Genomic DNA, 24,838 nt, shown 5'->3' with positions numbered 1-24,838 from the left:
TTGTCTTCCACTCTTTTTCTGCTTTTTATTGTTTTAATTGAGCATTTTGTATGATTCCATTTTCTCACCTTTCTTAGCATATCAGTTGTACTTTTTAAGTGGTTGCTCTAGAGTTTGCAATATACGTTCACAACTAACCCAAGTCCACTTTCAAATAACACTATAGCACTTGACAGTAGTATGAGTACCTTATAATAACAAAATAATCCTACATCCTTTTTCCTGTCCTTTATATCATTGCTGTCATTCATTTCACTTACACATAACTATAATTATAAGTATATATATAAATTGAATACATTGTTGCTGTTATTATTTTGAGCAAAGTGTTATTTGTTAGATCAATTAAGGTAAAAAAAAGTGTTTATTTTACTTTCACTTATTTTTTCTCCAATGCTCTTGTTTTCTTTATGCAAATTCAAGTTTCTGACCTATATAATTTTCCTTCTCTCCAAAGAACTACTTCTTTTCACCATTTCTGGCAAGGCAGAACAAATTCCCTCAATTTTTGTTTGTCTGAGAAAGTCTTTATTTCTTCTTCATTTTTGAAGGATAATTTCATAGGGTACAGAATTCTAGGCTGGTGTTTTTTTCTCTCAACACTTTAAATATTTTGCTCCACTTTTGTTCTGGGGCTTCGTTTCTGAGGAGAAGTTGGATGTAATTCTTCTCTTCACTCCTATATAGGCAAGGTACTTTTTCCTCTGGCTTTTTTCAAGATTTTTTCTTTATTTTTGATTTTCTATAGTTTGCCGATGACATGCCTTGGTGTAGTTTTCCTGGCATTTATCCTGCTTGGTGTTCTATGAGATTTCTGGATCTGTGGTTTGGTATCTGACAGTAATTTGGGGGAAATTTTCGGCCATTATGGTTTCAAATATTTTTCCTATTCCTTTCTTCTTCTGGTGTTCTCATTACAGATAGAATACACCTTTTGTAGTTATCCCACAGTTCTTGGATATTCTGGTTTTTTTTCTAGTCTTTTTTCTATTGGGAGATCTTCGAGTTCAGAGAGTCTTACCTCAGCTTTGTCTCGTCTGCTAATGAGTCCATCAAAGGCATTCTTCATTTCTGTTACAGTGTTTTTGATCTCTAGCATTTCTTTTGGGTTCGTTCTTAGGATTTCCATCTCTCTGCTTACCTCGTCCACCTGTTCTTGCCATCTACATCATCCATGAAAGCCCTTAGCATGTTAACTATAGTTGCTTTTAATTCCCTTGTTTGATAATTTCAACATCGCTGTTGTATCTGAGTCTGGCTTTGATGCTTTCTCTATCTCTTCAAATTTGTTTTTTGCCTTTTAGTATGTCTTGTAATTATTTCTTTATAGCTGGACATGATGTACTGAGTAAAAGGAACTGCTTAAATGAGGCTTTAGAAATAAGTAATTACTGTAAACAAGTAGTGTGGTGGTAAGATGTTGGGGGGAGGGAAGCATTATAAGTCCTCTGATTAGGTTTCAGTCTTTAGTGAGCCTATTCCTCTGCATTGTGAACTTCATACATGCTTCTCAGTTTCTCCCCTTTCCTCCTTGTAGGTAGAATGGGATGCCTAGAGTGGGCTGGAGTTGAGTATTTCCCTTTTCACATGTGGAAGGCTAGAGGGGACTGGAGTTTGGTGTTTCCCTTCCTCCATGTGGAAGGATAGAGCCAGTTGGAGTTGGTATTTCCCTTCTCCCAGGTCAGTTAGGCTCTGAATAAGTAGTTTCTCCTGAGTGCAGACCTTGTTAAGGAGAACAGAATACTTTAGCATATTTCAGAATGTTTTTCCCCCTCCTGCTTCTGGAAGCACTAGAGGATTTTTCTCTAATATTCATTGTGAGGACGTGGTAGAGTTCCTGGAGATAAAACTCACAAAAGTGCCAGGCCTTCTCTATCACTAGGTTCCCCTGGACTGTTTTTACTCTCAAAGTCATCCATGCTGAGCCTCCAGCAAATTGTCCATTTCAGTTTGGGTTTCCCTACCCTGGCAATGGTTCCTGAAGTGATTGCTTCTCATGGACTTCTGATCTAGTAAGCTGTGATTCTCTGTATTTGCCTATTGGTCTCTCCAATTTTGGGGGCAGTGGTTTACCCTGTGACCTCATACAGATCTAAGAAACGTTTTTGATTTTTTTCAGTTTGTTCAGCTTTTTACTTGTTGTTAGGATGGAGTGGTGACTTCCAAGCTTCTTACATGCTGGATCAGAAACCAGAAGTCTCCCTTTTACCTTTTTATTGCTCTTCAATTCTGGCCTCCATTAATTTTGTTGATAAATCAGTGGAGATTCTTACTGTTGGTCGTTTAAGGTATACTGAATTTTTCCACCACTGGTTGTATAAGATTTTTTCTTCGTCTTTGGTTTTCTACAGTTTTAGTATGATGTGCCTAGATGTGGTTTTCTTTGTATTCATCCTGCTTAGCATTCATACTGATTTTTTGATGGCTTAATATATTTCACCAGTGTTGGAAAATTCTCATCCATTATCTTTTCAAAATATATTTTCAGCTCTATTTACTCTCTTTTCTTTTTGTGGGTCTCCAATTACACCTACATTAACCATTTCGCTCCATCTTTCTTATATCTTATGCTATTTTCTTGGCTTTCCATCTTTTTTTCTGTCTGTGCCCTGTTCTAAAGTTTTATTCTTATCTTACAATTCACCGTTTTTCTCTTCATGGTATCTAATCTGCTCTTAAACACTTCCATTTAGCACTGAATTTTAATTACAGTACTTATCAGTTCTAGACTTTCAAGTTTTGGGGGACACATTTCTGCTGAAAATTTCCATCTTCTTTCATTTTCTTAAACATATTAAGAATAGTTATGTTAAGTCTATATCTGAAAGATCCATTATTAAATCCCTTTTGAGTCTGCTTCCATTGCCTGTTTTTTTTTTTAAAGATTTTATTTTTTCCTTTTTCTCCCCAAAGCCCCCCGGTACATAGTTGTGTATTCTTCGTTGTGGGTTCTTCTAGTTGTGGCATGTGGGACGCTGCCTCAGCGTGGTCTGACGAGCAGTGCCATGTCCGCACCCAGGATTCGAACCAATGAAATGCTGGGCCGCCTGCAGCGGAGCGCGAACAACCACTCGGCCACGGGGCCAGCCCCTTCCATTGCCTGTTTTTAATCTTGTTTTTGTCATGTGTTCTTGTCTCTTTGTATGCATGGTCTTTTAAAAACTTGTATACTGGGCATGTTTTCTGAAAAATTATAGAGATAATTTGGAGAACTTGATTTACACTGCTTCGGGAAGGCAGTAGACTAAGCAGCTTTTCTTAACCTTGGCCCTGTTGGGATTTTGGGCTGGATAATTTTTTGTGGGGGTTGATCTATGCATTGTAACATGTTTAGTAGCATCTGTGGCCTCTACCCACTAAATTTCAGTAGAAGCCACCCTCTCCACGATTTTGCTAACCCAAAATTTCTGTAGATATTGCCAAATGTTCCTGTGTTACCGAACCTGAAGTGAGTTTGCTCATCCGTTGCGCAGCAAGCCAATTTCTGCCACCGGGTGTGGTGGAAGAAAGGAATTTTATTTTTGCACAGTGCTGAGCAAGGAGAGAGGGCAGCTAACGCTGAAATCCCAAACTCCCCAAAAAGCTAAAAGGAAGGGTTTTTATTTGGGGTTTTAGGTAGGGGAGGGGGAGCCTATGGCCTTGCTGGTCGGAGCTTTCCCACCAGCCTGTCTTTGGCCTTGAGACACTTGCAGAGAGGAGGGAGCCCATGACCTTGCTGGTCATCAGCTTTCCCACCAGCCTGTATCTCTTTGCGGGGAGGAGATGATCCAGGTGCTTGTCCTTGACAGTGTCTGTCTCCATGGAGGATAGTAGATTCTGGAGCCAGGAAGCCAGAGAGTAAGCAGGGAATGAATGTTTTGGTTTTAACCCCATATATGCTGGGTTTAATGTGGGGAAACCGATATCAGGGTTGGCATCACCTGTTGTGCAAAATCACCTCTGGTTGAGACTTGCTCGGCTGGAGGAACTGAATTCAAGATCACCTTAATCCCATGAGTAATTGTGATGGTTCACACCTGGGCTTATATTCCCTGTGTAACATCATCTATTTCTATTTCACTCTTACTTTTAGGATAAAGGCATTTGGATATTCATTCCAAAAACTTTGGTATCTACTAGTAAGAGCCCCCTTGCCCCCAGTCTCAGGTAGCCCCTAAACTCCAATTTTATCTTCTATCATTGTGAGTCAGCCAAAAGCATTGCTTAACATTTATAACTTTCAGCTGTTTTCTCTACAATTGTCAAATTCCTCTACAGCAGTTCTTGGCAAATATGACTGACAGGCCAAATCTTCCATGTCACTTATGATTGCAAATAAGGTTTTATTGGAACACTGTCACATTTATTCATTTATGTATTGACTATGGCTGTTTTTGTGCTAAATGGCAGGGTTGAGTAATTGTGGCAGAGACCATATAGCCTGAAAAGCCTAAAATATATAATATCTGGCCCTTTACAGGAAAAAAAAATGCCAACCGTTGCTATAAAACTTTATCATCTGTTTAATTACACTTATTTTGTAAACTGTAATCGTTGGGGAGATCATGACAGTGATAAGGGTCTTCTCCAAGGGATCATAGTCTTCGTATTATTCACATTCAGCCTCCTCCCAGATGACGGAAAGAAAAAAGTGACTTCTTTTATTCTGTCTCCCAGATATCCTTATTGACTTGGTGTAGCTCCCACTGAGAACTGAGAGTCTGTTCATCTTTCACTATCTCTGCCGGGATGGACTGGGAAAAGAACTCCGTGCAGTAATCTGCAATATATCCATAAGCATCATTGTCTTTCTTGTTCCATCTTATTCTGGCCAATCACTGTAGCCAAACCCTTGTCCCTCATATGCCCATCCTTTATCCCCTCCCCTGGGAAGAGTTGGACCCACCTATTAGAGCACCTTCTCTCAGATTCTCTATTCCTGTCACTTGTTCTTTAATAAATTAAATAAACTCAGGCTTGGGTGAGGCATCTCTTTGAGATTCCATCCTGGAAGGTCAGTACATTTTGTGTGGTGTATGTGCCAAGTACTGTCCAGTCCAGCCATGTTCCCCTCAAAGCAAGTCATGGTGTACAGATTTCATGAGTTGAAGGTAGGTGATAAGCCATTTCCCTTCTTCCTTAATGCCATTCTTACATCTCACTCTTTTCAGTAAATCCTTAAAATTTTAATAATTGATATGATAAATTTAATAATTGTTATGATAATCATAACAACTCATGTCTCTTACACAGTCAGGGGTGTACAATGTATTTTTATGCTCATTAGTTCATTTGATCTTTCTCTTTGCACAATCCTGTGGAAGAGGAAGAACAGAATTGCTTTTGCCATTTTCCTAAAGATGACGCGAGGCTCAAAGACACAGAGTTGGAAGTAGTAGAGCCAAGCAGAGAAAGGTCCAGATTTTTTGGAGCTTGAAACCTGTACTATTTTGGGAACCGTATTTTAGAAAAACAATGCAAAACTACACATACAAAATTAGGTATGTAAGTGAATCTTTATTTGGAATGAGGAAAGAAATTACAGCAAATCACAAACTTACAAATAATCAGACGTCATGAATCCCAGAAAAATAACATAATTTGTTATTTTTTAAAAATATATTAAAATTATATTTATAATATCTTTTTCCTATATTTTTGTGGCTTATTATTATTTGATTATGTCTTTTTTATATCTTATTTCTATAGAGAGAACAGAAAGATAATTCAGTCTTTTCTCTAGAATGGTTGATTAAAATGTTAAAGTTACAGTCCTGGAGATCTAATGCACAGCGTAGTGATTATATAGTGAATAATACTGTTTTATAATCTTCAAAGTTGCTGAGAGACTAGATTTAATCATTCTCACCACAAAAAAGAAGAATTATGTGACGTGATGGAGGTGTTAGCTAACACTGTAGTGGTAATCCTATAGCTAAATACAAATGTACCAAGTCAATACATTGTATCCTTTAAACTTACCCAGTGTTATATGTTAATTATAGCTCAATAAAAAAATTAAGTTATTGATGGTTTAGGAAAGATTCTTTCTGGGCTCATAACACTGGTAATGCCACATCTGTAACTTCGTCCGTGGTTTCTGGCTCAGGTTGTGCTACATGCCTGGGGCAAGGCCTTAGAGAATTTTAGCTGTTTGATCTTGATCTAATGGACTCTCATTGGAGCCTAATAGCCACTGATCCAGCTCTACCAAGTCCTTACCACCCAGGCTGTGCCTGTCCTGGGTTCATGATATGGCCATGAAGCTTTGAAGGCTGGCCCCAAGCATGTTGCAGTGTGGCATCTGATTGTTATTTCTCCTTGAGGTCAAATATGAGATCGGTTTGCTTGATAAGTGCAACCAAGGGCAGATTGTCAGTGAGGTTGTCCAGATGTGAATGTAGTAATACCTTAAGACTGCAGTTAGGGCATGCAGTATAACCCCCTGTGTTGGGACAGTGCTATTCGCCTCCATGCTTGGATGGGGATGCTCCTTCCTCTCCTCATCCTGGAAGGAAACTGCTCTGAGCCTTGGATGAGGCAAGTGAGGAGCCTGAAGCTTAAGCTTCATGAGTTTCATGGGAAATTAGCCTTTTTAGCCAAGCTAAAAATCTATTTGCAAGTCAGATCTTGTTGGGGAAAGTGGTCTCAAATTTATTGCCTCTCAACACCTTCCTAAAAGTGGACAAAGAAAAAATATATTGTGGGGGCCTATGGGGAAAATGGAGATAATTAGCCCATTTTTTCTTCTAGATTCTTTAAACATATCCATGTTGGGCCTCCAGAGAACTATTGTCGCTGAACTGTGTATTGTCAGCCTATGCTTAATAACCCTTAAAGAAGTAGCCCAAGGAAACTCTCCCTGGAATCTAACACGAGGCTGTCATGGAGACTGGTATTCACCTTACCACACAATGTTTCCTCTTTGAGAACAGCTTGTCTCTTTTGCCATTTACTACCATGAATATTTCCACTTTTCTTGAGTATCTTCTTGGGTTAACCTCATGCTTACTCTGAACTTTGTAACTGATTGTGCTCCTCTTATAATACGAAAGCTTAGAGCCAACTTTATGACATCTCATAGTGAGTGTCTATGACCCTGTAGCATGCATTTGCCGTGCTAATTTCCATGGTTCTACCATACTTTATTATCCTTATATCTCTTTGCTGTGTCTTTCTTGTATAAGCTAAACTTTTTTCATACTGATACATTATGAATCTTGGTAAGCTGCCTTAAATGATTCTGAAACAAGGTAGAATATCAATAAATAAGTGAATAAAACCATAAACTGATTTGAACCCAGGTCTTTGTATTAAATTAAGTTAAATTATTTTTTCCAGGACACCGTGAAAGTGGACAGGGTGAGATGTGGCTCTGAGGACACAAGGTCCCCCTTGGTTCATTAACTTCATGGTTTGGTACCTGGCGAATCCTGTCGTGCCCCAAGGCCGAGAGGTAGTGGAGCAGGGGAAGATGGAACTAAGTGTAAGAGGGACCACCTAGAACTTAAGTCCCAACTTAATAGAATTGTCTCAGCTCACAGAAGATTTCTTCCACCTTCTCCCAATAGCATCAAGCAGGAGGTTCATCTGAACTCTTCTTGTTGCTTTACTCGCTGCTCCGGATGACTAGCATAGTGGTAAAAGCAGCGCTGAGACCCCAGGAGGGGCTACCTTCCTGCCTTAGCCTTTATCCTGAAAGAGAGTTGGAATATTGGGAGGCTAGACTCAGGTTAGAATTTTGTAATGTCCTAGGTGGTATTCTCTCCCTGTAGTCAGAACCCACAATTTTGTTCCTAGTTCGGGAGGGAGCACCTAAATGATGAGAAAAGACTGATGGGATGTGGAACCTATCACTGACTCTGTTGAGTGGACAGTTTTCTAAAAAGTGGTCCAGGGAAGTAACTAGGTACTTTGTGTTTGATAAGAGCTTAATAAAGTGACATCAATTGATGGTGGGAATGGACATGTCACTGATAGAGACAAATCCACCTGAGATAGGAAGCATGTACTTGGAAGGGAACCACTGTGAAGCTAATGCTTTCAGAGCTTCATAGAATCCCAACTTCTGCCCTGGCCGGTGTTCCTGATACATGGTCTTTTTTTCAGCATACGAGTTCCCAGATGAATCTTAAATGCTGGGATATGAGAGAAGAGGACAGGTGAAATTCTAGAACGTGATTGTATTGTGAATACAGGCTATATATGGAGGAGTTCTGCCTATTTGAGGACAGACACTATGTGACAAGAGGTCTGACAGCAAGGAAAGTGTACTACATACTTTTGTGTCAAATGCTGGGCCAGGCCCATTAAACTCATTAGGACAAAATAGGATCCAAGATACTGTACTTGATTCTACCAATGCCGCTTTCTTTCTAAGAGGCCTTGAATCCATCCTCCTCTTCTCTGGCCCTCAGTTATTCTAAATTTAAAATGTGGGGATTAGACCAGATGATTGCACAGAATTCTTTCGGTTCTAAGATTGTGGGAAGAAGGACTGTGAATTGCATCTGTGTCCAGCCATGAGTTTAGGGGTAAAAAAGGAAATAAATTTGATGCGATGGATAATAAAGGCAATAAATGAATAAAAGACAGTGGGTAGCTGGGTAGAGAGAAATATCTCCGCTGCTTGGCACTGTCGTGCTGGAGATATGGACCTAGACGTGGTTGAGCCTGGCCAAGGAAAGCTTGATGCTAGCTTTTTGGTTCCACGGGGAGATATGGAGGTATAAATTTGGCATTAGGTGGAAGCATAAATTCTCATAGAGTCAAGGGGTCTGGGGCCAGTCTCTGGGGTTTGGGCTATTGTGGCCCTGGTTTCCTTTCCAGACCCTGGTACATATACCTCCCTTTCTTTGACAAATCTCAGGTGGCATGGAGTTGGCTGATAACATGTGTACAGTGTCTAACCGAACATTAGCATTTAATAAGTCTTAGTTGTTGGGATATTATTTATTTTTTGTTTTTATTTTTGTTTTTTTCTTTTTTAGTCTTTTAGAAGAACGGACCTTTTGGGTTCCAGTTACTCCCAGACCAAAGTAATACCTTCAGACTTTCCTCCTTAGTCCAATATGCTGAACCCAAGGAAATTAGGCATTTCTCTGAACAATTATCCAGATGCTACTTTGAGCTTAACATCATCAGTTGCCAGAAGTTCACAAAGGAAGGTGCAGTGGTGATACTGCAGCTTTCTGAACAAAGAGGCAGGTGAGGGCACTTGTGCATTCTCAAAGTAGGAATCTCACAATATAGAAGAGTTCAGAGGCCGAGAAGTGTCCATGGCCCCAGCTCTCCACTGTTAGATTATAAGAGCCATGGATGAAGAAGCCAAAAGGTAAGACTTTGGTGTGGGGAGGGACTTAGATGAGTGATGGCCCAGATAAGAGAATTTTCTGTGATTTCCAAATGAACAGGGGCATATAGTACCAATTGTTGCAAAATTTTGGAAGAATCATGATTAAAATTTCAAGTTTCTCTTCATATCTCTTCCTATTAAGGCTGCTTGTGTGGTTGTGTTGCTGTCTTGTAACTTCTGGGATTTCCAAAGACAGGAGCTCATCCTCATATTCTCAATTTACTGTTTACCCTACCATCTCATCCCTTGTCCTATCATATGATATATGCCTACAAAATTAGGGAATTCCAGGCAGACACCCCTGGACCCAGGGAGTTTTTAGCATTTGAGCTCCAGAAAAATCTCCTTGATCTGTTGTGAACAAATCTGGCTCTTAGGAACATTCTTACATACGCTCTAAAGATCTTACTCTATCTTGCCACTGCACCCATATCGTATACATCCTATATATTTCTTGCTTAGGACCGTGTCCCCTGGACTTCTGACCTTTTTCCATCATATTTCACATGAAGTTGCCCCTGCAGAGTCACTAGGAGCAGAGCACACAAGGCTAACTGGGTTGGGATCTAAGTTCATATACTCCATACAGATAATTTCCTCTCAATCTCGCTGTGACTTCTTTCTGCTCCCTTGGTCAATACAGATGCAAGCTATTTTATTTGTTAATTTTGTTTATGAGCTAATACTACTTGCTGGCTTCAGGTTAAACAGCTGCCTCCACCACTGCTCCAAAAGATTCCCTGGATTTTCTGATAGGAAGTTTCTGCACTCAACTCCTTTCTTTGGGTATCCAACTTCCAGGACCAAGTTCCCTGACTGATTCCTGCATTAAAGTTTTCTGAAGCAACTCAGCCATGCTGATACACTACTATACTTACCATTTGTATCTTGAATCCAGACACCTTTTTCATTAAACCTTCAAATTTCTTCATACTTCTATTATACAGCATTCCTGTACAGTAGTCAACCTCCCATCTGGGATCTTTGACTGAAACATTTCCCTGTACATAGACACTAACTTAGTTCTGGTTACACTGAAGTGGGAAATTTGTTCCAATAAAGATATGTTGACGGGACACAAAAGACTAAGTGAAAGTTCCCATCAGGAGAGTCCCAGATTCCAATCAGGGCTAAGTCTCTGATCCCTCCTCCTGGTCTCACCACATTCTCTTTACTCTTAGTTTTGCTCTTTTGGACTACATTTTCTCTCATATATTCAACCTCTATGCACCATCTCCACAGAGAATACCTCCTTAGCGCTCTCCTTCCTTCACATTATTTAAATGCTGGGCTGTAAGAAGTATGGCCTTCTTCTTCGTCCTCCAGCTTCAGTTGTTCCAGCTTGCCTCCCACCTGTCCATTGCTTCTACTGTACTGTTCACAGGCACTGTTTATACTATCATAATTTTCTAAAATTTTCAGAGTCATTTGGAAGGGATATTTCTCTTTTTCGAAATGAAAAGTATGAGTTTATTGGATGCATTATGCTTTTGTAGTATTTAAGTTAATCTCTTTCTTGTAAATCTTATCAAATCAATATTATCATACATCTACATTCTTCCAATGGCTTCCAGGTGGACAGACTGTACTTCCTCTGTTTTTCCTGGCTCCTTGACGTTGGGGGTGGTCCTGGGACTTGCTTTGGTCAAGGGATATTATAAGGCTTGAAATGTGCTTGTGGGGTTGGATTTTCTCCTTTGACTTCTGCATTTTTCCATGAGAAGTGTGTTTCTTCAGAAACTGTTGGTCCAAGAAGAAAGAGAGACACAATCAAAAGTGAACCCTACCTCAGCCTAGATCCCAGCTCAGCCAAGCTCAGTTTAGATGAGTTGATCATCAGTTTAGGTGAGTTCTCCTGCTGATGTGTGAGACAGAAATAAATTTTTGTTTTTGCTTGCCACTGAGATTTTATTGGCAGCGGATTGTTACTCAGCAAGGCTGACTAAAACACTCATGCAATAAATTCTAATTTAAATATTACCTACACGCATGATATAAAATAATAAGAGAACATGAGAGATAGAAAAGAACTGAAATAAATGCATAGGTATATAATATTAATGACATTTATACTTATAAATATCCATGATACAGAAGGAAGAGAATATTATAGTCCTGTTTTCTGATCAGAAAATCATGGCTGATATTTATGATTTCTTCCTCACGATTCATCCACATTCCCTTTGCTTTTAGCCAGCAATGTATCAGCTAATTAGTGTTGGGTTTTTTCACCTAGTAGAATGTTCCAAATCTTCACTTCTGAGGCATGGGAGCTCCTCATGGCTCTGTGTGTATTGGTTGCTGTAATCTTCTGTTACACTAGACTTAGAAGGTTCCCATGTTCTAGATCTAATTCCTGCCCCCATTGTTGACTAGTAGTCCTATTTCTCCTTTGTTATGGTGATTGATCAGTACAACCAACAGGGAAACTCATCTTGATTTGTTCAGTGAAATGAGGAGCGTGAAATGGCCACTTGGCAGTCTTACCCCATAATCCAGGTACAGTTTTTGTGACATTTGGTGGAGAAATTCCACCTTGGGATTCTAAAAATCCCTCAAACTTGTAGATCACAATTCCTATTGTTGGGGACATTCTTGGAGCCTTAGAAGAAGGATTTGTGGTAAGACAGAAAGAGAACTGGGAATCCTGGGTTGACGAACCTTTGGAAGACATTCAGTCTGTCCTTCCTCAAGGCGTGTCCATGACCAATCCCCCTCAATAAGAGTGGTGTTTTTCATTTTCAGACTACAGCATTCTCTGATGGGCTGAGGCACTCTGTGGCTAATTCCTTCTTTAATTGCCCCTGGCAACACACTCAAGGAGTCCACAGCTGGCAGCCTTCTTGCTGAAGTCCTTCCTAGATGTCTCAAGCCTGGCTGCTTCTCTGTTATTTCCTTGGCTCAAAAGAAGACTCAGACTTCCTAGCCCTTTCAGACTCTGTAAGGGAAGTCATCTCCCATTGCTTTTCACCACCTAGACAATAGTCTCTATGCCTCCCAACCTCAGGGGATGCATCTCAATCTCTTCCAAGCACTCTTTCATGCTCTACTTGGACAGCAGTGTGGTCGGGAGTCTAATGTTTCTGCAGTTCAGTTGCACTCAGCTTGGGGCTGGAATGTCAGTTGTCCCTTCTGGCAGAAGATTCAACTCAACTGTGAACAGTTGGTTCTTTTAAAGCCCCTCACCTGGTCTGGTGGAAGGGAACACAGTATTCTTTAGTTCTATGACATCCCTTCCAAAAACATCTTGTGAATCCTACCTTTATTAAAGCTCTAACATTTTCTTAGATGGCTGGAGGTGAGTGATGGCCACCGATCACTCTGGCCACTTCTGAATGCTTTTCTCTTCAGGTATTTAGCACTTTTCTTTTGGATGAGTGTGCACTCACTGATGATTATCTTTACCTATGAAGTCTCAGCTAAAATCTATGAGACAATGGAAAAAGTCCCATTCCACAGCCTCTCATAAATACATTCATTTCACACTATCTACCATAACTTACATAACTAGTCTCCTATTGGTGGATATTAAAATTGTCTCAAATATTTTACATTCATAAGTAATACTGATGAACATCTTTGTCCATATCATTATTTCATCAGTATATCTTTTTGTAATGATCTTCACTTGGTATGATACCTATGGGTCCTCTAGTCCAACACCCACCTAATCCTCCAAAAACACGAGCCCATTCCTGTATCATCCCCAATTCCTTCAGCTAGAAAATCCACATTGTGGGTGCCTATGAAATAGGAGATTTTCATATCACTGCCTCTTCCTACCTCAGGCTCTTTTCATATTACACTCATACCCAGAGTAAAAAGTTCAAATACATGCTTCAATGATCAGTACATATCTTGGGAATTTTAATTCTTCACAAGTAATTGGAAATAAATACTAATACACTAAATGTAAAAAAAATTCTATAATATTAAACCCCTGTAAAATTCTCTCACGTCATTATCTTTACTTAGCCATTATTATTTCGACATCAGCTTTTTGTAGCTCAAAGCAATGCTTTCCAATATGCTTTCTGCGATGATGGAAATGTTCTACGTCTGCATTGTTTAAAGCCTTGAGCCACATGAGGTAATTGAGTTCTTGAAATGTGACTAGTGAGACTGGAGCTGATGGTATGTTTTATTTTATTGAATTGTAAATTTAAGTAGCCTCTTGTGACCAGTGCCTTTAGTAATGGACAGATCAAGCTGAGATGACTAAAACAGTGATAGCTGCAATTCAAATGGGCCAATCTTAATGTGAGGAGCCTGGCTCACTAGGTCAACTTGAACCACATCTGGTCAGCTCATGGTGGTAAAGGAACCTGCAGAATTTTCTGGAAGGCATTTCTAGCTCTGGGCCAGGAGTCACGAGGGATCAGCCAGATGAGAAATGTGTCACAGAAGAGAGGAGTAGGACATGGAATTGTGATAAGTTTATCTTGAAAAAAGTTCATTTGGGGAGGGATGTGGTGGGGGGAAGTGGAATTGTGAGATTAGGTGACCACGAATTTCCAAGTTGGTAACATTCACCTGGGATTTGCAGGGGGAAGAAACATTTTCCACAGTTGCTGGAGATTAGTAGAGGAACTGAGATCATTGTTAAATTAGCTGATCCTTCCTCATGTGGTTTAACCATGTGATCTTTCAGGGATGAAGTACTTTCCATAACTGTGCCTTGTTCTCTCTAAGAAGATATTTCAAAGATGGGAAACACGGTGCTTGTCTTCTTTGAGTCCCATAATTTATATGGGACCTAGAGAAATTTTTTAAAAACGTGGAGTTTAAGGTGGAATGTACACTTTGATTCCTTTATAAAACAAGAATTTTGGATAAAGGAAGGACTGAGAAGACACGAATAATGCTAGTAACATTCTCCTTAGACTCTTCCAGGCACCGTGGTATGTGCTTAACCTGTGTGTCATCTCATTTTGTCTCACAACACACCTCCGGGTAGATGTTATTCAGCTCCACTTACAGATGAAGAGATGGGGGCCCTGAGGAGTTGGAGATACCCAGCATCACCAGGTCAGCAAGGGCAGAGCCAGACTGAGTCCCAGAGCAGTCAGGACCCTTCGCCCTTACTCTATCCTATTACCCGCTGTTAACAGATATTTCCAAGCTTCTGTTGTGGTTTTCAGCCTATTCTGTTTTCAAATTTACAAATTAGTCTTTAAGAAAAATAATTTATAAAAGGAGGCAGAGTTTATCAAGCAAAAGTGAAGTAGGCAGCCAAGGTCTGAGAGGTTCTGGACTATGCAGGCAAGACTTTCTTTGTTAAAACAATTCATCAAATGTTAGGATTAGTCTACTCCTTGCCAGCCTCCTTTTTTTTCTCAGCCTATTCGAAAAGTCAGAATTGTATCCTCACTACATTCAAGGCAGTGTTAGGTTCTAGGGTTCTGTGGCAAAGAAGTCAGACACAGTGCTTGCTTTTATGAGACTCGAAATCTAGACAGAGAAAATACTAAGTTAAATAAGTACATTACAGTGTGACAAAGTTTAAAGTAGAGTCAAGATATTGTGCTTGGAAAGGACTAAGAGAGTCACCCCTTCCGTCAGGGTGAATTGATGAAGCTTCCATGGAGATTTTTATTTAATATGAAACTTGAAGCACGAGTGGAGCTCATTGGAAAAGTGGGAGAAAGACATTCTGGGCAGAGAGCAGAGCTAGAGTTAGAGCGTAGAGGAAGAAGCACATGGGACCTTGGAGAGAGAACAAGTGGAGGGAGGCAGGTTTCTAAGTGTGAAAGAGAATGAGGAGTTATGAGGCCTACGTTGAAAGTAGGGGAAAGATCATCAATGGAAAAATTCAGTGGAAACAGGAAAAGGTGAAAATCCTCTCAACAGAAGTGAACTGAGCCACCCAAGATGGCAATCCCTTGGGAAGAAGGCATCCCAAGCCTCGGGTTTATATTCCAGCTCCACCATTGACCAGTTGGCTAATGCTGAGCATATGACTTTAACTCTATGATCCTCAGTTTCCTTGTCTGTAAACTGGGCATTATGGTTAGTGTGAGGACCAAGTGAGATGCAGCATGTCATGGCTAAAATGTTAGTTCACATTTAAAAAGTTGGAAGCCCTTGACAACACCCACCCGAACCCAGGTTTCGTGGAAGACTGTGACAAGTTCTGCCTGGGCTGTTCTGTCTTCCATTCCACGTCGCCACAGGAAACTCAACACTTCACTTTCTGGGAACAAGAGCAGCATTTTTCTCAAGTCCTCACTGGCACTGCCATCTCCTACCTCACCTGGACTTCTCAGCCAGCACCAGGGTCTCCAGAGCAGCAATGGTCAGTTGAGAGGAACCGTTCTGCGGAAGACAGGCTGCAGGACCAGGGAGAGCAAACACTCCACACATGGATCTAACAGCCATTACAGTTAATGCAATACATCAAAGGACAGGCTTAGCCAACCCTACCAGGAGATAGCAGAATGGGAGTGCCCGTGTCCATCGGAGACAAACTCAGATTTACGGCAATGTTCTTCTGACTCTTCAAGGTGAAGTCCTGCTTCTTTGAGCAGTGCGTCGGCATGAGGCTTACTAAGGCTTATATACCTGCAGCCATGTGACCCTGCAATACTGCAATAAAAGGACCTGATATGGTTGCCCCAGCCACCTTTAGTTAGCCTTTTACCTGGATATAATACTTGGGTTCCTACTATGAGCTCAGTGTCTTCCTGCTGCCTGGGCTCTGGAGTAGTAACAATGGTGATGCATTGATTGATGGCCAGTGTGTGGCCTGAGCAGTTAATTGTGTAGAAGGTGCAGAGAAAGTTAGCATAGCAGACTCAGCAGAGCCTGAGCAAGGGTGAAAGTGGTGCTCATGCACTTAAACTCCTCCACTTGCTACCGTTTATCGAATTCCTTTGTACAAGATTAATAAAAGGACTGTCTAAGCTGAAATACATACCACCGTCCTAAACTTGGAATCTCTGGTGACTTCAGAAGGACTGTTAGAAGACCCTAAGCTCATCATTATCTTTTCAGTCTGCAACAAAATCCACCAAGTTCTGAGTGGTAGCTTGGATTTGGTGGTGGAGTTACAAAGCACTTCATTTTGCCCACCTTTCTTGTAACAGTGGTAAAATAATAAAGACCATCCGTTTTTTTAAAGAGGAAAAATCTGGAACCCAGAGAGTGGGTTGCTGGCAGCTTCTAACCTTTGCAGAGTCTTTGCAATGACTGAGTTCTTCCATTCCACATGGCCTCATGTAAGCCTCACAAACTAGGGGCATGGGAACCTCTTCATCTTTTACATGAGGAAGCTGATGGTCTCAGAGATGTAGAGTGAGCTGACCAAAGCCACACAGAGCGTGAAAGGCTCAGCTCGACTCACTGCCCAGGGCATTGTCAACCTGCAGGCCGGCACAGCCTGTTTCCTGGCAAAGGCTCAGATCTGAGTACCTTGTGTTCCCCCTAGGCAATGACTCGGCCCTCTTATGTTGCTCTGTGTTGCAGAACTCACCCTGGACCTCATCCTCCCCCAGGGAGTGAGAACATAGCCCCAAGAGGGGATAGTGGAGGAGGGTGTGATCTGGATGACAAATGGCTATTCTGACCTTGTGGGAATATCAGACCTAGAGAGGCTAGAGGAGGAAAACTGGGAAAACTCACACCAGAAATGCCAGGCCAAACCCTGATCCTTACCAAATGCTCTGGGAAACATGCCTCAGTTGCCAGCCGTGATGTTTCCCAAAGCCCTCTGTTTGGTTCTATAGAAGAAAAATATTTTCAAATATAATCTGGTGAAGTTTTGTCCTTAAAGATATAATTTTTTATTTTCCATTACTTCCATCATTAAAACGAGACTAGGAAGCTAAGTTCTGCTGCCATAGGGAAAGCAGAACCTCAGAGAACCCAGTGACAACCAAGAGTCACATGTATGCTTCTGCATTCCCGTGCAGAGTCTTGAAAGATGTGGAGTTTAATTGCAAGGGCCAGTCTTGAGAGCAAAGTGGTTGCCTAATTGCTAAAATTTATTGAGTCACTGTTATGTGGCAAGCAATGTTTTTAGAGATTGCATGGGTTATCTATTTTAACCTTACTTTTATTGTTCGAGTCTGAAAGATGAGAAAGCTGATGCCCAGGGAGAGGTTGATTAACTTGTCTGAGGTCACTCAGCTAAGAAGTGGTAGAACCAGGATTTGCGTCCAGATATTTGGCCCTGGCCCCATAATTAATCACTCTGTACCTTGTCTTATATGTTGGGCATCATGCTCAGGGCAGGGAATATGGCAGAGAAGAAGACAGTTTAGAAGCTCACTGGTTGACTCTCCTGCCTTTGATATTTTGAGACCTCATTTACACCTTATAACAATCTTGCAAGGCTAGAAAAAAAAGAGTCCTCATTTTATGTGTGAGAAAAAGAAAGGCAAAATGGAGACTTGTCTTACTCAAGGTCACAGAAAGACATAGTTGCAAAATAGCATTGGAAACCAGATGCCTCATCAGCACTCTGCTCTTGGAGCGCCCTCAAATCAGCAGATGTGGGGCCAGCGCTAACGCCTGGGCAACTAACCTAAGCTTCCATTGGCTGGAGGACCTCCAGAGCCCAGGAACACTGGGGGCCAAAGGATGGTGTTTGGTGATAGATGGCAAGCAAAAACAGAACAAATTTGCTTTGGGATTTTGGTGACACTTGCATCCCAGATATAGTGTCTCAGGCCCCAGGATACAGGTGTATTCCACGAAAGGACAGTGGATGGATAGGTTTGCAAGTGTGTTCAGAGAGGCAGATTCAGAGATTCACAGATGTGGTGATGGCGAGAGAAGGATTATATAGTTCAGGAGTGGAGAAAGGCTCTTTTAATCAGAACACTTATGGAAATTATTGTTGGTGAAGAGAAGGTGAGTTAGAGAGAAAAAGAGATCTATTGTAGTGGCTGGTAAGAGACTCTTCTGTTGAGCTCCCACCAGCAGCTCCAGGGTGAGGACTGGGCGTAGGAGAATCCCCTTACTTTTTGTGTTTTACATTGTAGTTTAACGTACAGATTATCCCACAGAAGGCAGAACAGCACTGAAGTCCTTTTGGGCAATCTTCCTGCAACGTACAGAATTGAGTACACTCTTCAGGGGCCGATCTGCATGGTGGAGGTTCCAAGATGTACTCTGGAATACAGAACAGGAAAGAGAAGAGCCTGAAACAGCAGGCTGGAGTCACATTCAGAACTCCAAAAGCCCAAGGAACTGCCAGGAAACCAGCCACCGTGATCTCTCTCGTGTGATCACAGGGAGGTGGAATAAGATTTTGAGTTCCCTCTGAGTTCTCAGCAGGGAAGACCAAGGCTTGGATATCTGATTGAAGACAGATTTTGGCAGAAGCCTGCACCTATTGGTCATTCCTTGCAGATCAGATGCCAAGTCCCTGTAGACCCTGGTTGGGTCCAGTTCAAGGGAATGAATGGTGTGTGCTGTGAGCAAGAGAGAGGTGTGTAGGTCCATTTGCACTGATTCATTTTGTAGTCTCAGCAAGTTGTACAGCCTCTCACTAACAATATAGTTTAACTAGGGTCAACCTAACACTTCTTATTTGTGTATAGGAAGAATGAGTGGAAAGGAAGATTTTGGGAAAGGATGAAGACCACACAGCCCACTGAAGGTACTGGCATCAGAATGCCGGAACCCGAATCACAAATGAGTTCTAGGGGTGACATCTTTCACAGGGAGAAGGGTAGGTATTTCAGAATGGGATGCAAAGATCAGCTTCTCCTTCTTCCCGGGTATCTACTGATCAGGAGGCAAGAGCACCATGATGCCCCCAGTTTCTACTGTTAGTGGAGAATAAGCATCTTGATGCTGACATCTCATTCCTTCCATTCCCCCAGTACTCAGGTCAAAGCCAAGATGACCTCCACCAGGAGATCCTGCCCCAAATCTCCAAACTCACAATATTTTCTCTGTTCCTGAACTCCAAAGCATTAAGGATGGGCCCCAGCAACCCCTGTATCCAAGCCCAGCCAGGCCCTAATTTTTGAACCTTGTGACTTGCTCTTTCTTTGGGGCGAATTTCATAGGTGGGGCATTCCATAATCTATTTCTCTGCAGGTATTTGTAAATAGAAGGTAGGAAACTATGCTTATCTGAAAGGAATAAATGTGAATAAAGTCGGGGCTATAATTGTAACAGCAAATGGCACCAGAGATGGCGTGAAAAAAGCCAAGGCCCAAACTGTTGACAATTTGGCAGAGACCAGGACCCAGCACTCACCCTAGGCCTCCCAGTCATCCATATAGCTCAGTGGGTCAGGGCGAGAAATTGGAACTGGTCCCCACTTCGGAGAGTTTGGGGCTCAGTGGAACAGTGCGGGGAAGTCCTGAGCCAGGGATCTCAAAGAGGTTGACCTTCTCAAGTTTTTCTTCCTCTTCTGGATGTCTGGTCCCAATCTCACTCACAGCACTTACCGGTTTTTCAGAAGGTCTCTCCTCAAATTTTAGTCCTTCATTCTCCAATTAACTCTATCCTGGATACCCCTGTTCTCTTGCAGCTTGCTTAGCCTCCCTTAGTCTTTCATACCTACATGCCCTCTCTGAGACCCCTAAAACAGGACCTTGTGTCCCTAGACACATGAGATGCCACACATATCCCTCGTCCGAGCCCCCAATATTCTGAAGATGCTCTCCCCACAGAAGAGTACAGGTATGGTGAATAAGAGTTCAGTTCCCATTTGGCGTTGGTCGGGGTCAGCATTACTGTGGCCAGTGCTCCTGTTATGTTGAGTTGGGCAATGGTGGCTGCTGAGATGGACTCTATACCTTCCCTTTGATGCTAATCACTGGTAATTGTGCAGGTACCTCTGAATTTTTAAAATGTGAAATAAAATGTGAGACTTTCTTTTCTCCTCTCCCAAAACATCCTTCAAGGCTGAGATTACGTAGCTTCCAGCTTGAGTTCTACCAACTTAATTTTCTTCTCTGTTGTAATACTTGAAAAGTTGGCCCAAGCATCCATGAAGGAACCAGGAGCAGTCAGAATAAGCTGGATGATGAGGCTGATAATGTTTACAGTAGTTAATACTTACTGAGTACTCGCCATGGTCCAGTAAGAGTGCTCTGTGTCTGCAGGCCTTATCTCAGTTTCTCCTCCCAACTATCCCTGTTACAAAGAGAAAACCTGAGGCCCAGACAGTCTGCCCAAGATCACTCAGAAAGCGACAGAGGAGGGATTCAAACCTAGATCTTGCTGATGATAAAACTTGGACTCTTGAACATGATACCTTTTTTTTTTTAAGATTGGCACCTGAGCTAACAACTGTTGCCAATCTTTTTTTTTTCTGCTTTTTCTCCCCAAATCCCCCCAGTATATAGTTGTATATTTTAGTTGTGGTCCTTCTAGTTGTGGCACAGGGGACGCTACCTCAACATGGCCTGATGAGCGGTGCCATGTCCACGCCCAGGATCCGAACGGTGGAACCCTGGGCGGCCAAAGCGGTGCATGCGAACTTAACCACTCGGCCACGGGGCCGGCCCCGATACTGTATTTTTTCATGCGGTGTGCCCAGGCTGTCAGCCCTCAGATCCTCTCATCTCCACAGAGCTGTTTCCCTCCCCTGGGCCCAGACCCAGCACCTACTCATAAAATGCTGCTTGGGACTCCCAGGGACCAGCTGTGGTGTTAGGTGAATCAACAGCAGGGACTGCAGAAGCAGCACAGGCTTCATGCTGCTGAAAGGACAGATGAGTAAGTCCTGGCCCAAGACTGCTGGGTTTGACCAGGCGCAGCTTAGAGAAGAGAGGGAAGGAGGGCAAAGTCAAGGCCTTTTGCTGTGTATTCCAATCCGGAGGGCTTGACAGAAATCCAGCCACCTCCCAACCACGCCCACTCCAGGGCCAGGTAATGTTTTCAAATCTATACTTCTTTCATCCCCCTAAACTTGACCTTGTTATGTCTCTCATCTGTCTAGGTCTTGTTCATGTCCTTTGACAAAATTTTTATAATTTTTGCCATGTAGAGTTCTGGCATGTCTTTGTTATACTTATTTCTAGAGAGGCTTGAATTTAAAAAATGAAAATGTAGATAGTATCGTTAACTTTTTAGTTATTTCTTTTTGTTTGTTGCTAAAGTAGAGAAATGACTTTTGCATATTGATCTGTAACTTGTTACCTTGCTTCCACCTTTTATCACCTTCTACCTTTTATCAAATTTCTTTCTTTTTTTTTTTTTTTTGAGGAAGATTAGCCCTGAGCTAACATCTGCTGCCAATCCTCCTCTTTTTGGTGAGGAAGACTGACTCTGAGCTAACATCCGTGCCCCTCTTCCTCCACTTTATATGCGGGATGCCTATCACAGCATGGCTTGCCAAGCGGTGCCATGTCCATACTCGGGATCGGAACCAGTGGACTCCGGGCCGCCAAAGCAGAACGTGTGCACTTAACAGCTGAGCCACTGGGCCGGCCCCTATCATAATTTCTTGATGTGCTCTTTTTAGTGTTCTGTGTAGTCAATCATAATCTGCAAATAATAATGGTTGTATTTTTCTTATTCAAACTTTACGTAATGCCTCATTGTGCAGGCAGCACCTCCATATGGTATTGTATAGAAGTGGTGATAGCGAATATTCTTGTCTGATACTTGACTTAAAATGAAAGCTTCTTAAGTTTCCTCTTTCGGATAGGGTCTGTTTTAGGTTTCTCGTAAATGTCTTTTATCAGATTTAGAACATTCTCTTGTTCCTGACATAAGAAAATTTTCATTAATTTATATGAAATTATATCTATTGTTTTTTCCTACATATATTGAGATGATAGTATTATTTTTCTCCCATAATCTGTTAATGTACTAAATTACATTTCAGATTTTCTAACAGTAAACCAGTCTTATATTTCTCCACTAATCTCATGTGATCATGGTGTATTATCGTTTTTATATTGTTTGGTTCAGTTTGCTGTTGTTACCGGCTCTTCCTTAATATCAGCGGTGATATTTATCCCCCTGCAGTGAACCCAGCATGTATGGAGTTAAAATTAAAAGCACACGGTCCCACTTCACTGCTTCTTTAGTTACACTCATGTTTGTTTCTTTAACCTCTGACTCCCTAAGCTTTACAACCAAATAGAAGTTACAAATTGTCCAAGTCCAGATGGCCTCACACTGGGCTCCCACCAAAGGTGTAGCTAATCACAGGACCTTGAAGTTCTTTTACGGAGAAACTAATGTCCAGAGAATGTCAAGAAACCGAAGGTTCCCAGGCCCAACTCCTTGGCTTCCTGACGTCAGTCTACCTTCCGCCATGGAGATAAACAGCCAAGGACACTCATGTGAGAAATCCTTTCTCTCCTCCACTGGAAGCAGCCCTAGACACAGGCCGTGGGAAAACGCTGACCAAGAAGGCCATGGCCTCCCTCCCCTACCTAAAACCCCAAATAAAAACCCCTACGTGGTTCTTAACGGCGAGCTGCCAATTTTTCAGGCACAAGCCCTTGCTTTGCTCTCTTTGCCCCGCAAAGGAAATAACGCCTTTCCTTTTCCACTCAAGACTGTGTTCCTGTTATTTGGATTGGCATTGGGTTCAGAGACTGAAGTTTCAGTAACACTATTTTTAAGGCATTTTACATCTTTATTCATAAGGGAAATGGGCTTGTAATCTTTCTTATGCTGTCCTTGCCTGGTTTTGTAGCAAGCTGACAATGACCTCATAGAATGTGCCAAGTAGCAGCCCTCTTTTATCAATCTTTGGAAAGTTTTGTGTAAGATTATCAGTTACTTGAATCCTTAATTCCCCTTTTTTTCTTGCACAAATATACTCATTTGCACCTTGTTGTTTTCATTTAACAATATATCCTGAGAATCACCCTAAGGCTGTTCATAGCCACTTCCCCTTTCCTACAGCTGCATTCTTCACCACTGTGCGCACACACCCTAGTCACACAGCCAATCTCCCACATGTGGGTGTTTATGTATTTTCCAAGATTTTGCTGTTACAAATATGCTGCAATGACCAATCATGTGTGTATTTTCTGTATTATTGGAGGTATAGCATCAGGGTAAATTTCTAAAAGAGTAATTGTTGATTAAAAGAGTAAATTCATACGTAGTTCTGTTAGATATCGCCAAATTCTACTCCATAAATGTTGCACCATTTTGTCCTGCTACATACCACATGAGCACGCATGTTTCCCTTAACAGAATGTGCTGTTATGCTTTTGAATTTTTGCCAAAATGATAAGTGAGAATGTTATCTCTGTGGTTGCTGAGATTCATTCATGTTCTAGTATGTATTAGTACTTCATTCATTTTTATATCTGAATAATATTCCATTGTATGTATATACTACAATTTACTTATCCATTCGTCATCTGTTGATGGACATTTGGGCTGTTTCCACCTTTTGGTGCTTGCAAATAGTGCAGTCCGAACATTTGTGTGCAAGTATTTATTTTTATACCTGTTTTCAATTATTTTGAGTGTGTACCTAGGAGCAGAATTGTTGGATCATATGTTTAATTTCATCTGTTTAGCTTTTTCAGGAAACTGCAAACTGTTTCCATGGTGGTTGAACCATTTAACATTTTTATCACTAATGTATGGTGATCATGTGATTTTTTCCCTTCATTCTATTAATGAGGTGTATTACATTATGTTCTAATACATACAGATTTTCATACGTTGAGCCACCCTTGCATTTCTGGTGTTAATCTCTCTTTGTCATGGTGTATAATTGTTTTAAAATTGTGTTAGATTCAGTTTGCTAGTATTTTTTCCGACAATTTTTGCATTTATATTCGTAAGAGATATTGGTTTGTAGTTTTCTTTTCTTGTGCTGTCTTTGTCTGGCTTGGTGTCAGGATAATGCTGGTCTCATAGAATGACTCAGGAAGTGTTCCCTTCTCTTCTATTTTTTTGGAATTAAGAAATGTGAACAATATCTTTATTTTATATAACTTTTTATGTGTGTATATAATCCAAATCAGTTAAAAATGTGAGATTACATGGGTAGATTATACTACAAAAGGGGGAAAGGATGTCTAGTACTGGGTTTTTCTTTGTTGGGAGTTTTTTTAAAATTACTGATCCAATATCCTCACATGTTATAGATATGCTCATTTTTTCTATTTCTTCTTCAATCAGTTTTGGTAATTTGTGTGTTTCTAGGCATTTGTCCATTTCATCTAGGTTATCAAATTTGTCAGCATAAAATTATTCATAGTATCTCTTATAACCCTTTTTATTCCTGTAAAGTTGGTAGTGATGTTCCCACTTTCATTTCTGATTTTACTTATTTTTGTTTTCTCTTTTTTTTTCTTAGTCACTCTAGTTAAAGGCTTTAAATTTTACTGATCTTTTAAAAGAACCCTTTATCTTCCTTGTTTCTTTTTATTGGGTTTCTATTCCCTATTTTGTTTACCTCTGCTCTAATCTTGTTGTTTCCTTCCTTCCACTAGCTTTGAGTGTAGTTCTTCTCTGTCTAGTTCCTTAGGGTATAAAGTCAGGCTGTTGATTTCTTTTTTTTTTAATTGAGCTCTAATTGACATATAACATTATATTAGTTTCAGGTATACAACA

General features: G+C 41.1%; 1 protein-coding gene and 1 long non-coding RNA gene across 3 annotated transcripts in view; one reads left to right on the top strand and one right to left on the bottom strand.

Moving 5' to 3' along the window:
- Positions 1-4,743: 4,743 nt before the first annotated feature.
- WFDC13 (WAP four-disulfide core domain 13) lies at positions 4,744-21,097 on the bottom strand. 2 transcript variants are annotated; one of them, XM_070588422.1, is made up of 4 exons: positions 20,909-21,097; positions 18,298-18,448; positions 15,758-15,919; positions 4,744-4,759 (listed from the first exon to the last, which is right to left on the bottom strand). In XM_070588422.1, coding segments are annotated over exons 1-4 (402 nt in total). In that variant the 5' UTR covers positions 20,997-21,097; the 3' UTR covers positions 4,744-4,758. The 2 variants fall into 2 exon arrangements, with proteins under 2 accessions (XP_070444523.1, XP_008519897.2); XM_008521675.2 differs by lacking the exon at positions 4,744-4,759 and adding an exon at positions 7,270-11,074 and having other exon boundaries at positions 20,909-21,096.
- Positions 20,336-24,838, top strand: part of LOC103551935 (uncharacterized) — a 9,811-nt gene continuing 5,308 nt past the window's right edge. Inside the window, exon 1 of the long non-coding RNA XR_011530843.1 lies at positions 20,336-21,169. This is a non-coding gene — a long non-coding RNA (uncharacterized lncRNA). The remainder of the gene's footprint in view (positions 21,170-24,838) is intronic.

Source organism: Equus przewalskii, chromosome 21 (genome assembly GCF_037783145.1).
Source record: "Equus przewalskii isolate Varuska chromosome 21, EquPr2, whole genome shotgun sequence".
Lineage (NCBI taxonomy): Eukaryota > Metazoa > Chordata > Mammalia > Perissodactyla > Equidae > Equus > Equus przewalskii.
This window is presented reverse-complemented; position numbering and strand designations above follow the sequence as displayed.

Coding starts and splice junctions, on each gene's coding strand:
- WFDC13 (XM_008521675.2), bottom strand. CDS start 20,996: ATGAAGCCTGTGCTGCTTCTGCAGTCCCTGCTGTTGATTCACCTAACA. Junction 18,449..20,908: donor TCCCAAGCAGCATTTTATGA/GTAGGTGCTGGG, acceptor TCTGTATTCCAG/AGTACATCTTGGAACCTCCA. Junction 15,920..18,297: donor TACAATGTAAAACACAAAAA/GTAAGGGGATTC, acceptor CTTTTATTGCAG/TATTGCAGGGTCACATGGCT.